Below are 15,455 nucleotides of genomic sequence, written 5' to 3' on the forward strand. Positions count from 1 at the left end.
GAATTCCTTCTCTTTGTCTACTATCTATCATGTTCCTCAATTTAGGGGTTATAATGCGGGCTGGCTTCAAGAGTTGCTTATGTTGTTTTCTGTTTGGCAATAACTTTTTTTTTTTCCTTTTTTATTTATAAAATAATAAATATAACTTTCATAACAACAACTTTTATGACAATTTCTTTGGTTTTCTTTGTAATTTCTTTGGTTTGTCGAAAAAAAAAAAGACATTTTATTTGTTGGAAATGGTCATTTGGTTATTTTATAAAATTGGTGATTAAGATCTTTTAGTTATTTCATAATATAAAAAGTAATTTTGTAACTTTTTGTCAACAATAAAAATAGTTACTTAACTGAGAATCGCTTTAGTTCTATATGCTAAAACATGTTAATACTATTTTTTCTTCAAAGTCTATTTACCATAAGCACACCATTCGTACAACATGATTTCTCTAGCGGGTTCCAATTGACAGAACACCAAAAATCTTAAACTAAATTAATTTTTTTTTATGAATTTTATTATTTTCTAATTTTGAATTTTTTTTAAAATTGCGTTATGATTATTGAATTTTAGCAGTTCAAGAAGTATTTAAAAATCAATATTTGAGTGTAGAAAAATTTTGGTGAGAAAATAAGAACATATAATTTTGATCAAAAAATCGTGTGCTATAGTTAGGATTTGGGACCTATAGTCCAGAAATTTGGGTAAAAGCTATAGTTAGGATTTGGGACCTATAGTCCAGAAATTTGGGTAAAAATCAGGTATTGAAGTTTTTTTTTTTTTTTGGGAGCAAGTTACAGTGTCCAATTTTCATGGAATTGGGGATCGCTTTTTAACTTCTTATTTTTGTTTTGCTGAGAGAAAATTAACAGTTACATTTATATGGTCAAAGTTATGTTCATTCTTTCGATAAAGAGAAGAAATTGGGGATATGGAACGGGGAATAATAAACCATTCTTAAAATAGGATCAAAATAAAACGGGCCGACATGAAGATCTGTAGTATCAGTATTAATTCCCATTGAACTTGTTTGGTTCCAACTCCCTCCTTGCCAATGTGATGGAGGGGTCTGATTAGGAAAGTCATGCCCTGTATATTTGGGGCAACCTCTTTAATCTAAAATATAACAGTGGATTCAATAAAAACATAAATGTCTTCAACATTTTTCATACCATTACTGGTAACGGAACACGCCCTGTATATGCATGTGATTCCCAAATCTATGAAGCTATTAATTACATGAAAAAATTGGACTTGCATCCGCAATACAATCCCATCCCGGTTATTGACCCAAAAAGAAAAGACTTATCTGAGTATTATACAAAAAGAGGTGAAAATAAGAAATATAAATAGAAACTTTAAAAGAAAAAGAATTGGTATAAACAACAATCCAAGGCAGCATCCATCATAATGAAGAGGTGTCGAAATCTGCAGAAGATTTGTGATTGTGATTATAAGTAATATCTGAGTTGGGATGATCGATTTCCTTGCGTGATGCTTCCCAGAGTTGCTTTTCAATTCCCAGCTTCCTCAGCTCCAATAAACCGCCCTCCACTGCCACAAGTTACCATTTGTACGTTCATTATTATACAATAATAAAATGGAAACGATAGTTCCCAATATGAAAAACACCAGTTTTTCTTTAATCTTTTTGTTCCTGATTCAATTCCCATATCATTTCTAGACAAATTCTCCATTGTTGAATTTCAGTGCGGGAATTGAGACCATTCAACAGGTGAATCATGAATCTTGGAACAGTCTCTTACAACCCCCCCACTAAAATCCCACATTAGAGAAAATTCCGTCATTCACTGTCTTCACTACCAAATTGTAAGCTTTACCAAAACTGGAAGGAAGTGCATGTAAGAAATAAATGGCAATATTCATAGCGAATGCATGTCAATAACTAAAAGAAAAATAATTAAAATTCATATATTTAGGCTTGGCGTCATCAGTAATAGTGAGGCTTACCATCCACAGCATCATGTGAAGTTGGCGACTGTGCGCTGCTACGGCTTATCCAAAACTGAAGCCTATCATCTGCTATATCGTCTTCGACACCATGTACTCTAGCTCTTCTCCAAAAGTAAGTCAGCCAAGCCTGCGCATATCAGTAGTGTTTTCAACTTGTCAACTCACATAATAAATTATCTTCTTTCAACAAAACAAATACACATCACGACAAAAAGGGGTTGGATCACACTATACATTCACGACAAAGAAACTGACCTCTTTGAAACGAATATCATTAATTTCCTCTTCACTAAGTTCTGCAGGAAGGAAGGAAAAAAAGTAAATAGTAATACCACACTGAATCCATCAACAAACTTGCTGTGCAAACAATGCGTGACCCTATAACATGCATTAACTTGAAGCATCTTTAAAAAGCTTCTGAAACACAACCCAATTGAGTCCTAATAGCCGGCCAAACACCATTACATCACTTTTGGGTAAGGAGAGAGTGAAGGATATAAGGAACAAATGATAAAACTCAAAGTCAGCTTTACTATTCACCCTCATGCCGTCACCTAAGCCCACCCCAAAACTGTTAATCGGTAATATTATACATATGTTACAAGAACAGTAGTTCTGAAAGGTACTGTCATAAATAGTCCAACAAAGTGTAACAATATTTCTTCATCTTAGCATATCTGAGAGAAATCAAGATATATTTTATGACAGATGATTCAAAGTATATCATTCTTACCAAATGCCTCCATAAACTTGGGATCACCGGATGATTTTGAATCTGAATTACAAACAAAAGTAAAAGTAAGCTTTATTCTGAAATAGATTCTCCTATCCACAATTTAAAAAGAAAAAATGCAGAAATCTTCAGATATCTCTATGTTACAAACATGAAAAAGTTTGATAGTGAAAACAAGGCCATACAACATATGAGCCATACAAAATGTTATAATCAGATTGAGGACTGATTATAACAATTTCAGTAAAGTATGGTCTATAATTTGGAACAACAAAAAGAGAAACAGATATATGCATAAGAAAAATCAAACTCAGTAAATCCATTTTCTCCATAACATCTTGAGGACATCATATTAAGGAAGAAGATAGTTTATAGACTCACAGATAAATTGACAATCAGGCATGTTATACAGAGAGAGATTAAAGCAATTCACAAATCATGTTTATGAGGAGCAAACCCAAGACAGCATTGAAAAATACCAAAAGCTGACTGCCGAATAGAATCTGGACGTCTATGTCGGGCCAATGCAAGTGCGACAGCATCCTCAACCTAAAGAAAACAGTGAATAATGGAGAGATTAGACATTAAAAAATAATAATAATAATAATAATTCATGCATGTTCACTTATATTTTTGACCTATATGTCAAAGCAAATTCAATATCCATATTATAAAGGAGTAGCCTGTCATGGATGTACTATTTACCTACATGCAACACTCATTGCTCCATAGAAGAAGATTATTTTCCTAAAAGTTGAGTACAACTTCAGGGAAAAAGGGAAGGATGGGAGGTGGTAATGAGACTTCACCGCTCATTTGGTGTTAAGAATGAGAGAAGGAATTAAGGTATAAAGTATAAATATCCTCTTTGTCAGCTATTTCAATCCTCCACCTTTCAATGGATTGCAGGGAAGAAAGTATTCCCTTGTCTGTTTGGACAAACTATTAAATATATACACAGAACAGTAAAAAAACTCTTCTAGGATGAGTGCCTCGCCCAACTCAAAGAATGAATGGTCCCCAACCCTCTCCTTCTCCTTCTACGTTTCATTAATTTTCCATTAATATCCATCTCTTACTGAATAAATATGTCAGGGTAAACTATAGAATTAGTAACAGACCTTTAGAGAGGCTAGTTCCCTCAATCCCATTTCCACAGAAAGCATACTCTCAATATTTCCTTCCCCAGTGAGGTCACTCAAATCACGACCTAAATTACTTCTATCTGGGTCATCACCACCTGCAGGACAACATCAGTACAAAACGTGAAAAACAAAATCAGATAAAAGTTATAACACAACATTTTTTGGTATAATGAATGTATCTACTAACTTTTTTCCCAAGAATCCTCCTTTGCCTTTTGTCCAGCAGAAATGATGACTTCATATGGAAGAGGAGCTAAAGATGACCAATGCTCATGCTTTGATTCTGCTATATCAGCACATATGCCTAAAAAGAATAAAAGTAAACAGAATATACAGTAAAATTTTAGTAGGAGAAGATAATTCATATATACTATACATACAGTTGTGTACTCTTTCTCAATGTTAAGACCGAAACGAATCATCTTCAAAGGAATAACAGTATGTTGGAAACTAACAAATCACCATTACAGAGAAAATTGGCTTCATCAAGCAGATATATCAGTTTTAAGCATCTGGTATATGCTCTTTATAGAAGGAGAAGATGGAAATAATTGAATACCATGCTGCACAGCTAAACCCCAGTAGCGAGAAAGCCAACATCTCTTGAGAACAACTTCCTCCTACAAGAAAGATGCAGTAATAAACTTACGACCATGAACAGCTAAACAAAAACCTCACTCGAGTCAGAAAACAAACCATCTCTTCTTGAGTTAAAATCATTCTTTGTGTCTTTGAGCGAAGAGTGTTTGCTTCAGATTCTGCTTCTCGGAGCTTTTCTGCTGCTGCTTCAGCACTGTCTTTTAGGTTCTGAATATAGAAAAGTAATTATAAGCAACTCGGAAGATATTACAGATTAACTTCACTGAGATCGAAAGCAATTACCTCAACTTCTGAATGAAGAGTGGCAATTTCCTTATCTTTCCCATCCTCGTTTTGTCTTGCAGCGTCTAGAGCAGCCTGTGAAATAAATGCTTTGTTGTCTAAGAAAAACCACTGAAGGAGCTCATATGACCATATATGCATCTATTCCAAACCTATTTTAATCTCCCCAATTACCTGTTTTTGACGCAAATTTTCTTCCTTCCTGCAGGTGAATCATTCAAATAATCAGAACCAAGACATCAAATAAAAACAGAACAGATGCAAAACAACTTTTACCTGCTCAATAATTTGGCTTCCAGGGATACACCTTCTCCTAGTGTTGCAACCTGTTAAAGAAGAATTGAACATGAACATGGCTCAAAAAGTAGCACGGCCTTCTTTATTTCAAACTTGAGCTCATACAGTCACAAGTATATGCAATAAAAAGAAATATTTAATACTAAACTACGAGAGAAGTCATCTTTACTGGAAAGAAACTTCACAACCAGACCTGCAACAATACCTACCTGAAGTCTTAACTATGACAAAGGTACAGCCTTAAACTGATTTGGATCACTTGATTCGCAAGCTAAGAAAATACAAAATAAATATAGAAACATCATACCTGTTTCTCAAGCTCCTTAGCTCTGGCTTCTGCTTGTTCCCACCTTTCTTCAGCGCTTCGGAGCTGTACAAAATGCTCAGGCATAAGTATTACAAATATTAGATATGAATTATTTGCACTTATGGGGTTTGCAAGAAGGGCACACCTTGTCAAGAATATTCTCGTTTTCTTCTTGTACCATATCAAGCTGCAATTACAAGACATGTTAGTTTCAATAATTGCTCCAAAATCTAAACCTTTCACAAGATACCAAACTTAAAATGGCAGTAACTATCTAAGTGCATCCTTGAAAGTATATAATTTTAATTTGTCTGCACTAGTTCTAAACAAAAATTGATGGCTGACAGTGGCATACTTCATCACGTAGAGCAGCAACTTCACGTTCATCTCCTGGGGCTTGTGAGTTAAGCTGTCCAATGTCCCGCATAAACCTGTGCCAATAACATATTATATATAGAAAGAGCTACATAAACTTCAAAAACACCAACTAGCTAGAACAACTTAAGCCAGAGAGATATTTATAGGTACTTGCCTTTTATCTCTGTTTCTATTTGAAGGAGGATCAATTGGAGGTATGGATGCTGGAGTCCTAATAGAGGTCTTGCTGGCTGGCACTACATTCCCTGCACGAAGCGACACTGCAGATCTTCCTGTTGATGCCGAACGAACTGAAGTAGTATGCTCTACAAAGTTCCGAGGAAACTAATTACAATACAAGAATCACAATTAGCCATAATGTAGCCACAATCGAATTTACAAAATTAACAATGCATCGTTCAATGGAAACTATGACAAGAATCAAAATCACAGGATACAAGAAACACTCCAATAAACTCTGAGAGCTCCAAAATCATGTTCACACTTCTTTCACTCTAATTCATTCAAAAAGGGATTCAGAGTAGCTATTCATCAGATCTCAAAATAAACACCAGAATTGAACAAATACTCTGAAAGCAAACTCGGTTTCAACACAATTCAAATCATTCAGCATCCTAACCAACCTACATCAGATTCAAAAGCGGCATCGTAATTTAAAACAGGTTCGGAAATTACCGCCGGAGACGGAGATCTAGTAGGCCGAGTCGTGGAAATCGCCGGAAGACCACTCCCGCCGTTATTGGCGCCATTGCTGGAGTAAGAAGACGGCGCATGAGGCGGCTGGCCAGGGAATCGGAACCCGAGATCATCGTCGTCGTCGTCGTCATCAACCGTCGTCTGCGACGCCATGACCTGCGCCAGGCGCTGCGCGGCGGCTTTGGCGGCGAAGTTCTGGTTCCGCTTGACGGTGGAGAATCCAGTCGCGGAAGGATTGAGCCGCGACTGAGGGTGCGCCGGCGACATCGCCGGAGATGAGCCTGGGCTGCTGGAACCTCCGCTCCACTGGCGCGCGTACACTGGACTCGCAGGTCTCCTCCGATCCATTATATACAGGTGTGTGGATTTCAGTGTAGCATGGAGTAGGGATTGTGAGGAAGCTTAGATTTTAACGAGGGAATTGGAAGGAATATAGGGAGAGAGGGGTGGACTGAGAGAGAGAAAAGGAGAGACGGGTTTGTGTGGGGTTGAAGTTGAAATTTTGGAGGAAACGGCGGCGTTTTGCGTGTTAAGGACGTTGAAGCACGTTTCGCGGGAAGGGGAGAGTGCGCTGACGTGTTGATTGAGCTGGCCGGATCCGGCGGCGGAGGCCAGGTGTTTTAGTTTTGGAGTGGGTTTTTCCGTCGGCGATTTGGACACGTAGACTTTCCTTGGAGTGAGTCAGAAAATGACGGGTCGTCGATGTTCCGACGTTCGATGTGGGAGAGGCCCCAAAAATACAACGTCTTAAAAGTATAGCTTTGGACAATTGGGATGGTAAGAGTTATATAAAGCAATTCCACCAACATTTGCTACATCAAAGACGAACATCTAGGGAGAATTTTGAGGCATGATTTGCATCTATAAACATCAAGAACAATATCTTTACATACGAATTTCTGAGAGAATTAGGAAGATAATTTACAAGATTTTATGAAATAATATAATTATGTTTTGACCATTTCCTCATATGATTGATGTAAAACTACCTTATAAAATCAGTCGCTACATAAAACCTGTAGTTTCCCACTTTGTGCACTTGATAAGAGAAATTTCATTTAAAAGGACATTGGTGGAGCCTCTAGTGTTTGACTTTGTTAAATGAGTTTCATTGCCAAGCATTGGTGAAACCAATTGGACTTTTATACCACCACAGGAACCGAAATTGGTCGCATAATTCGTAAAAATATAAATAATTCCAAAAGAATGAGGCAAGAGCATCCATTCCGAGTTTTATTTATTTATCTTTTTTTAATCGAAAGAGGTCAGCTAATTTTATAATTCAGCAAGCAGTACTAGAAACGACACACAAATAACCTATTCTAAATTAAATAAAACCTCGCATTCCCAAATACATTCACCTTCTGAGGAACTTCAGGCACCATTATTCTAACAAAAACCAAGATGCTCAAAAGCATGTAAATAAAAGTTCAACCGAGCACCTGGTCTTTGCGAAACGATATTTGGGTTAGAAGATGGCAACCCATCCTCCACTCTACTAACTAAAGAAGCCCAAAATTCAGGGTCCAAACCACCAAACCCCAGTCCACGGGCCAACACAAAGCCCAAACGGCCCAAGCAAAAATTGCTGAGTGCACCGCGGCTTTTGTCAGATCACCAACGCCACCGCTTTGTGAATCACCGCCGCAACCTTCGACGACTCGAGCAGCCTCACCAGCCAAAGTGTCGGCCTCCCTCTCCAATTTATCCCCTGGGGATCAATCCAACCCCACTAGCCTCTGTAGTAAGCCACGAAAACAGAAAGAGCCCTCCACTTCCCAAGCCCTAGCTATCATCGCCGCCCATCCCAGAGATGCGATCCCATCTCCACCACCAGAAACATAGCTCTCCTTGTCTCCATAAAGCCAGATCCGATCAACTCCCAGGTCACACAACCCATCGCTCTTAGTAGGGCTGGATTTGGTACGGTTACCGTTTTTTTTCATCTGAGCCGAATACCAACCGAAACACATCGGTATATTGAAAACCGATACCACTACCGTACCGGAAAAGTCGGTAACCGTAACTTTCGGTTACCAATATTACGGTCGGTTTTGTCTCTGTTAGGGCCCAACTGAAGAGGATGATTGGGCCTAATATTGATGAACATTTATATAGGCCAATCACCCATTCTGGGCTGTTTTTAGACCATTTTTCCTGTTCAGTTTTTACCAAATACATAAAAGCTATTACATACATACTTACCTCTACAATTTCCTGAATAATACATCTTCATCAAGTGTATGTCACGTTGTCTAAAAGTTATTGAATATTACAGAACCTCAAATTGAAATAAACAATGAATATTACAGAAGCTCAAATTGAAATAAACAAAAAGCTGCAAGTGATTTGAGTGTTCCAAAGACTAAACAAACAAAACAAAAAACACAGCAGCTGTATCCAAATCTTCAAGTAGACTCCAAAGACTTGACCAAAAAATGCACAGCAGCTATATCTTCGATCTGAATGTTTACACCATCCAAATCTTCAAGCAGTACTTGTCGTAGACGAGTTCGCACCTCTCAAATGCAGCGCAGCAGTTTCTTCAATGTTAAAACCACAAAAAAAAATACAAATAGCCAAGTCAATATAGAAATAAGTTGATGTATTAATAAACAAAAATTTCAAGTAAGCTAATATTTCCAGATTATACATTTCTGCAGTTCTTCTAGATCCTTATACAACATACAATTAAATGGCAAATGATACCTTTCCAGTTTTGACAAACGATAGCTTAAATGGCAACATACAATTAAAAGCAACAGATGCGTTTCATACTTTCAAAGTTTTGCAATCATGTTCAGTTTATACTTTAAAACAACATACAATTAAAAGCAACAGCTTCATACTTTGCAATCATGTTCAGTTTATAGTTATACACATAGAAAGTCACAAAATAATTAATAAGAGAACAAGCAGAAACTTATTCACACAGAAACTCTCAAAGTCACATACTAATTAATAAGAGTACAAGTAGAATAGAAACTTCATGTTCAAATAATCATAAACACCCATACACAAAGTCACAAGCAGATACTTTAAGTTCAAAGAATCAAAACCCAACCAAGCACACACAAGTTTAGACGTTTAGTTACCTAATCAAAGACCTCGATCACCTCCCTGCCTCAGGATAAACTGATAAAGCCTCAACTGAAATACATGGTCAATACCTTCAAGCTTCAAAGGACTTTCCTACCAAAACACATATGAACATATATGTTAGATAACCACGATCAATTTCAACCATGAAATTAACAAAATCAACAACAGATTCCTTTTTTTTCATACAAATTAGAGCAAAGGGAGTAACAAGAGTAAAAAACTAAAAGGAGATCGATTTTACCGAATTATTTGTGCTCGGAAACACCAATTGAACACCGTATAAGTCTCTGAGAAACCACTTCAACCAAGCAAGTGAAGCAACTGATCTAGGGTTGGTCGAATGATTTGGGGATTTCAAAAATCAAACTCAATCTGGGTCTCAGCTTATGTTGGTGAGGTTTGCATCAATGATCGATTGTTGTTTTTGGGATTGGATTGGGGCTGGGTTGGTTCTGAGAGGAAGAGAGAGGAAGAGTCTAGGGTTGGTCGAACGATTTGGGGATTTATCAAATCAAACTCAATCTGGGTTGAAGCTTATGTTGGTGAGGTTCGCATCAATGATCGATTCATTCGATTGTTGTTTTTGGGATTGGATTAGGGCTGGGTTTGGTTCTGAGAGGAAGAGAGAGGAAGAGAGGGTCGAAACTCGACAAAGAGAGAGGCTGCAAATGACCTAATCTGAGTGACCCCTGTTAGGTTAACCAAATCTCCACTAAGATGCAACGGCTATCATTTACCCTCCCTAGAAATCAACGGCTAATAAACATACCTAATATTAAAAATAAATAAAAAATAATACAAGTATATATGTACGGTTGGTACGGTAATACCGTATAATTGATATTAGGGTACCGATACCGAGCCGAGTACGCGTATACGGTACGGTAAACCGAACCGGATCTTCCAGTTACCATCTCAGTCGGCACCGACGGCGGCGGTTGCCGGTTTTCGGCAGGTTCGGTAATTTCAGCCACCCCTAACTCTTAGTGACCAAGGCACCAACGCCACTACCAGTGGCACACAGATCACTCACACAACCACCAAGAACGACCATCTCCGCAAGTAGAGCTGTCAATTCCGACACGACCCGATAACACCACTCGAAACCCGCAAGAAATAAAACGGGTTGAACCCGCACGATTAAAAAGAGGGTCAGCCGCGGGTCAACCCGCCATGACCCATTTAATAAACGGGTAGGTCACGGGTCAACCCGCCAATTCATACCCGATTATGCTATATTTTTTCTTGAAATTTTAGACGTTGGGAGTATTTTAATCCTATGATTGAACAATTTGGAATATTTTTATTCATCATTATTGGGTTTAATTATTCATAAATTATATATAATTATTTATATTCTTCGTCTTGTGGAGTTTTAAAGAATTTTATCAATTCATGCCTTATTTTTATATGAATGTGTCACAATGTTAACCGTTAAATGAGTCATTTTGTCCAGCACGACACGACCTATTTATTAAATGGATTAAGTGGGTTGAAAATGGGTAACCCGTTTAATAAATTTGTTGAGTTTGAGTTTAAATTTTTGACACGATTATTAAATGGGTTGGGTTTGAGTTTGTCTCCTATATATGACACGAAAAATGTCTTGACCCAACACGACCCATTGACAACCATATCTGCAAGGGAAACAGGTAGCCTAAAGCCTGAAAGCATGGAGTGCCGTCGGGAATCCCTCCTTCACCACCAAGATTTGGACCGTAAAGAAGGGCGAGCCCCTCCTTTCTAATCAAAGGTACATCGCCGCCGACGACCGAAGGAGTAGGCCAGCGAGAAAACTCTCAAAAGAGAGGCATAGGGTATCCTCCTTATTCATCTTAACAATAGTGTCTTAGACTCTTCCTTTGCTTGGAAATTCTAAAAAATTTTGAGAATGCCAACTTTTGAAGACACTCATATAACCTACATTGTGTTTTATTGGCGTCATTCAACCCAAGCACAACAAGCATATGTTTTTCTTTTATCTGAAATATAACTTTATTAACTCAAAATGGGTCACATCAATTAAATTAATAAATGAATAAATAAGCTTACATAATTTCATAACGTATTTCTAACTATTACTCAAATCAAACCTCAAAATCTACCTTTTATATGAAGTTTATGAACATTGAGAACTAGAACAGACACAACATGGCAACAATTAACACCCATATAAAAGAAAACAGGCAACTCCAAGAAATCAAATCAAGGCATTCAAATCCAGAAATTGCAACAAAATCAATTAAGAACGTTACATGGTTATCACATTTCCTCTTCCTCGCTCACAATAAATCAAGAAACTTAAACAAACTCATCAATTTCTTCTGGCTAGCTAGGCCGCTAATATTTAAGCCTGTGTTTTCTTCTCTATAAGCTGCTCTATCAAATCAGCCGCTTCTTGAACCGTGGTTATGTTCTGAGAGTTATCCTCTTCCACGTTGATGTCAAACTCTTCCTCCAAACCCATCACTATCTCCACCTGTTCCATGACCATAATAGTAACTTCTCATCCAACCCTCACCACATTACACATCACAATTAATGTAAAACCATATCTATATACTCAATGTGGATATATAAGAAAATAAGAAAACTGGATATACTACTTACTGTGTCAAGAGAATCAGCGCCAAGTGTTGAGAACTTGGAGTCCGGGGTGACCTCGGACTCCGCTGGCAAAGCCAGTTGCTTCCTCACAATCTCGACTACCTTTTGGACAGTCTCTGGTTTAGCCTATCCATTTATTTACATAAATTCATTACGAATACTTATTAAGAGAACCCTCTTTATCAAACAATGTAGGTATTAGAATTTTAACTCACAGCGGAACAGATGCGAAAACGAGAAGTTCTCAAAGGAGTGAAGCCACTCTTCCCCCAGCCAGTAGATACCAAACTTGTCCTGGTTACCTGCAAAGAAAAGCACATGCACATTTGGTCATAAATTTGCTGAAACAGAAATGAAATCAGTGAAATTAGGTAAACTATATTTCTTATTACCTGGCTAGTTTTGATTGGCTGGCTTTGCAAGGATTGGAAGCTGCAGAGACTGGTAGCTGAAAGAGAAGCCATTGTTGAAGCTAGCTCAAAGATATTGGAAGTGAAGCTAAGCACAAGAACTGAGTAATCTAAAACACAGATATGGTAACAGAGAGGCAAAACTCTTCTATTGGAACAGAGCCCTATCTACTAGTTACATGGCAGGGATTCCACATTCTCGTGGGTCCTTCTATAACAAGTTGCCAATTGGGACCAAAAACGGAAAAAGGAATTTCAAGCGACATGTCGTCTATAGACGACGTTCCGAGTCTTCTGACATCGACAAAGGAAAAGGTGGAACAAACGAAACGAGTTACGTCTATGCTTACCGCGTCCTTAACCAAAAAAGTTTCGAGTCTTTGACAAGGATTTGAATCTTTGATTATTTGAACGACTAGTCGCTGGTCAACTGCGTACAGTGATGGCCTTGTTCTAATTTTTGGTCATAAAAGGCGCGCACTTGCAAAAATGTTGGAGCATTACATAATAAAGGCCAAAACAAGAGGACCTTCAATAATCATTGAAAGAGAGACAATGGCAGATAGTTTCACCAGTTCTCGCCAGTCTCTCGTTCCGAGCTTCCTCTACTCTTCTTCTTCAATTTCTTCGAAAAGATCGATTGATTTGGATGCCGTGACACATAGAAGTGGTAACCATGCATTGTCACCGTTTATTTCATCATCTACGTCGTCGAAGAGGGTGGTGATTCCGTCGCCTAATGAGAAATTGGAGATGTACTCGCCGGCATTCTATGCCGCGTGCACAGTCGGAGGAATGTTGGCCACCGGACCCACCCACACGGCTGTCACTCCTATTGATCTGGTCAAGTGTAACATGCAGGTACTACCCTAATTATACATCCCTAAGCTTTTCTTCCTCTGTTCTAGTACCAACGATGTTAGGCTGATAGGCAAAGTTATCAAATAGTTCTAAATAAGTAATTTTAGTGTGGATTGATCCAAATTTTTGGAAACTGTCATTGTAATAATCACTCAAGTTTAGAAGTTCTTTTTCCAAATTAAACATATCATTTGCTGAACAAATTAGAAATGGCGTAGCCAAGAAGATTCTTTCTTCACCAGGTCGGTATTGAAATTGTGTTGATGATGATGTAGATTGACCCGGCAAAATACAAAAGCGTCATCTCTGGATTTGGAGTTATGTTCAGGGAGCAAGGAATTAGAGGTTTCTTTAGGGGTTGGGCGCCCACTTTGATTGGTTACAGTGCTCAGGGTGCCGGCAAGTACGGCCTCTACGAGTTCTTTAAGAAGTACTATGCAGATATTGCAGGGCCTGAGTATGCAGCCAAGTACAAAACCTTGATCTATCTCGCAGGTTCTGCATCTGCTGAAGTGTTTGCTGATGTTGCCCTCTGTCCTATGGAAGCTGTCAAAGTTAGAGTCCAGACTCAGCCGGGCTTCGCCAGAGGTTTGTCAGATGGGCTACCAAAGTTTATCAAATCCGAAGGCGCTCTCGGGTATGAATATATAATGTTACTCAGAATTGGCACTAGCTTGTTGTATGTAGTAATATATGGAATGCAAGAACTTTGGTTTGATAATTACTGCTTTGATTGTCTTACAGGTTGTACAAAGGGATTGTTCCTCTTTGGGGTCGCCAAATTCCTTGTAAGTTATGCTTCTCTATCCGTTACAGTCTAGCAACATAACATGATCATGCTCGTTAAGATTAATTATCTTCTGGAGTTATTGCTGATAACAATTACTTGGTGGGTTTTGTACAGATACAATGATGAAATTTGCAACTTTTGAGAAATTTGTCGAGCTCACTTACAAGCATGTGATCCCAACACCGAAAGAGCAGTGCAGCACACCCTTGCAGCTCGGAGTGAGCTTTGCGTGTGGATATGTGGCTGGTGTGTTCTGTGCTGTTATTTCACACCCTGCTGATAACTTGGTGTCTTTCCTCAACAATGCCAAGGGGGCAACTGTTAGTGATGTGAGTCCAGTTATGCTCATATATATATAAGCATTAAGTAGCCTCATAGTTATACTTGGTCATCTTTTGTTAATGTGCCAATTTTAATTGATGTATGTTGCAGGCTGTGAAGAATCTAGGAGTGTGGGGTCTTTTCACCCGGGGTCTTCCTCTTCGTATAGTCATGATCGGAACCCTTACTGGAAGCCAATGGGGTATCTATGATGCCTGCAAAGTTTTCATGGGCGTGTAAGCTTTCGATCCCTTCATTTTTTGCCGTGTCTCTTCTATGTTATATCCTAATCTTATACTTTCAATACTTCATATTTATGGGGCTTAATTGTTCTATTTCAGGCCAACTACTGGCGGCGCCGCTCCTGCTGCCACTGAGCTTGCCAATGCTTGAATCCAAAACTGATGGATGTCAAACCCCATTCTTTTAGTTCAAGGAATTACAAACCATCAAAAGTCATACTATCAATTCTACAAGTAGTCATTTTTTATTTTTTGTTACTTTTTTTGTAAAATTATCATCTCAGTTAGTCAAAAACAAAGAATGCAGCAGATTATATTTATCAGGGATTATGCGGAAAGCCGAGTTTCTGACTTCTGAGGTTGGCATCAAGAGCTTTAGGCTCTCTTCTGTTCTGCCATAGGGAAGGCATGCTGGAACAACATGTTCAGTTCCTAGTTTGCCTTCTCCCAATGAATTATGTTCTCATGAGGAGTTTGAGTGCAACGTAGCCGGCAACTTCTTAACCAGAAGAAAATATCTTTTCAAATAAAACCTTCATATATTAGAAGTTATAAAACTCAACTCATTACTACATTATGTTCTTTCAATCACAATAACAACCCTTCCATATGCATTGCAATCCACTACATTACATCAATCAATCCAGCAACATGGCCGCTGCTAATAGTTATATGTTCGATCTTACTGTTAGTTTAAACTAACTTTGACTAATTA

The 15,455-nt window shown here is 38.2% G+C and overlaps 3 protein-coding genes across 3 annotated transcripts; 1 reads left to right on the forward strand and 2 right to left on the reverse strand.

Annotated features, from left to right (window-relative positions):
• Nucleotides 1-1,105: 1,105 nt before the first annotated feature.
• On the reverse strand, nucleotides 1,106-6,755 carry LOC112178786 (coiled-coil domain-containing protein SCD2). Its single transcript, XM_024317005.2, has 17 exons — nucleotides 6,387-6,755; nucleotides 5,866-6,035; nucleotides 5,689-5,764; nucleotides 5,479-5,520; nucleotides 5,334-5,396; nucleotides 5,006-5,055; nucleotides 4,904-4,931; nucleotides 4,730-4,804; nucleotides 4,544-4,654; nucleotides 4,407-4,467; nucleotides 4,035-4,151; nucleotides 3,824-3,942; nucleotides 3,182-3,251; nucleotides 2,703-2,744; nucleotides 2,225-2,265; nucleotides 1,967-2,096; nucleotides 1,106-1,549 (listed from the first exon to the last, which is right to left on the reverse strand). Exons 1-17 carry the CDS (start codon nucleotides 6,753-6,755, stop codon nucleotides 1,401-1,403), a joined length of 1,713 nt encoding a protein of 570 aa, XP_024172773.1. The 3' UTR covers nucleotides 1,106-1,400.
• Nucleotides 6,756-11,682: 4,927 nt separating this feature from the next.
• Nucleotides 11,683-12,722, reverse strand: LOC112179524 (acyl carrier protein 1, chloroplastic). Its single transcript, XM_024317957.2, has 4 exons — nucleotides 12,509-12,722; nucleotides 12,332-12,418; nucleotides 12,120-12,242; nucleotides 11,683-11,988 (listed from the first exon to the last, which is right to left on the reverse strand). Exons 1-4 carry the CDS (start codon nucleotides 12,578-12,580, stop codon nucleotides 11,857-11,859), a joined length of 414 nt encoding a protein of 137 aa, XP_024173725.1. The 5' UTR covers nucleotides 12,581-12,722; the 3' UTR covers nucleotides 11,683-11,856.
• Nucleotides 12,723-13,011: 289 nt separating this feature from the next.
• Nucleotides 13,012-15,314, forward strand: LOC112179528 (mitochondrial phosphate carrier protein 2, mitochondrial). The gene is made up of 6 exons (XM_024317966.2): nucleotides 13,012-13,387; nucleotides 13,663-14,024; nucleotides 14,132-14,175; nucleotides 14,292-14,506; nucleotides 14,610-14,734; nucleotides 14,840-15,314. Exons 1-6 carry the CDS (start codon nucleotides 13,016-13,018, stop codon nucleotides 14,889-14,891), a joined length of 1,170 nt encoding a protein of 389 aa, XP_024173734.1. The 5' UTR covers nucleotides 13,012-13,015; the 3' UTR covers nucleotides 14,892-15,314.
• The last annotated feature ends 141 nt before the right edge of the window (nucleotides 15,315-15,455 follow it).

This window comes from Rosa chinensis, chromosome 7 (genome assembly GCF_002994745.2).
Source record: "Rosa chinensis cultivar Old Blush chromosome 7, RchiOBHm-V2, whole genome shotgun sequence".
Lineage (NCBI taxonomy): Eukaryota > Viridiplantae > Streptophyta > Magnoliopsida > Rosales > Rosaceae > Rosa > Rosa chinensis.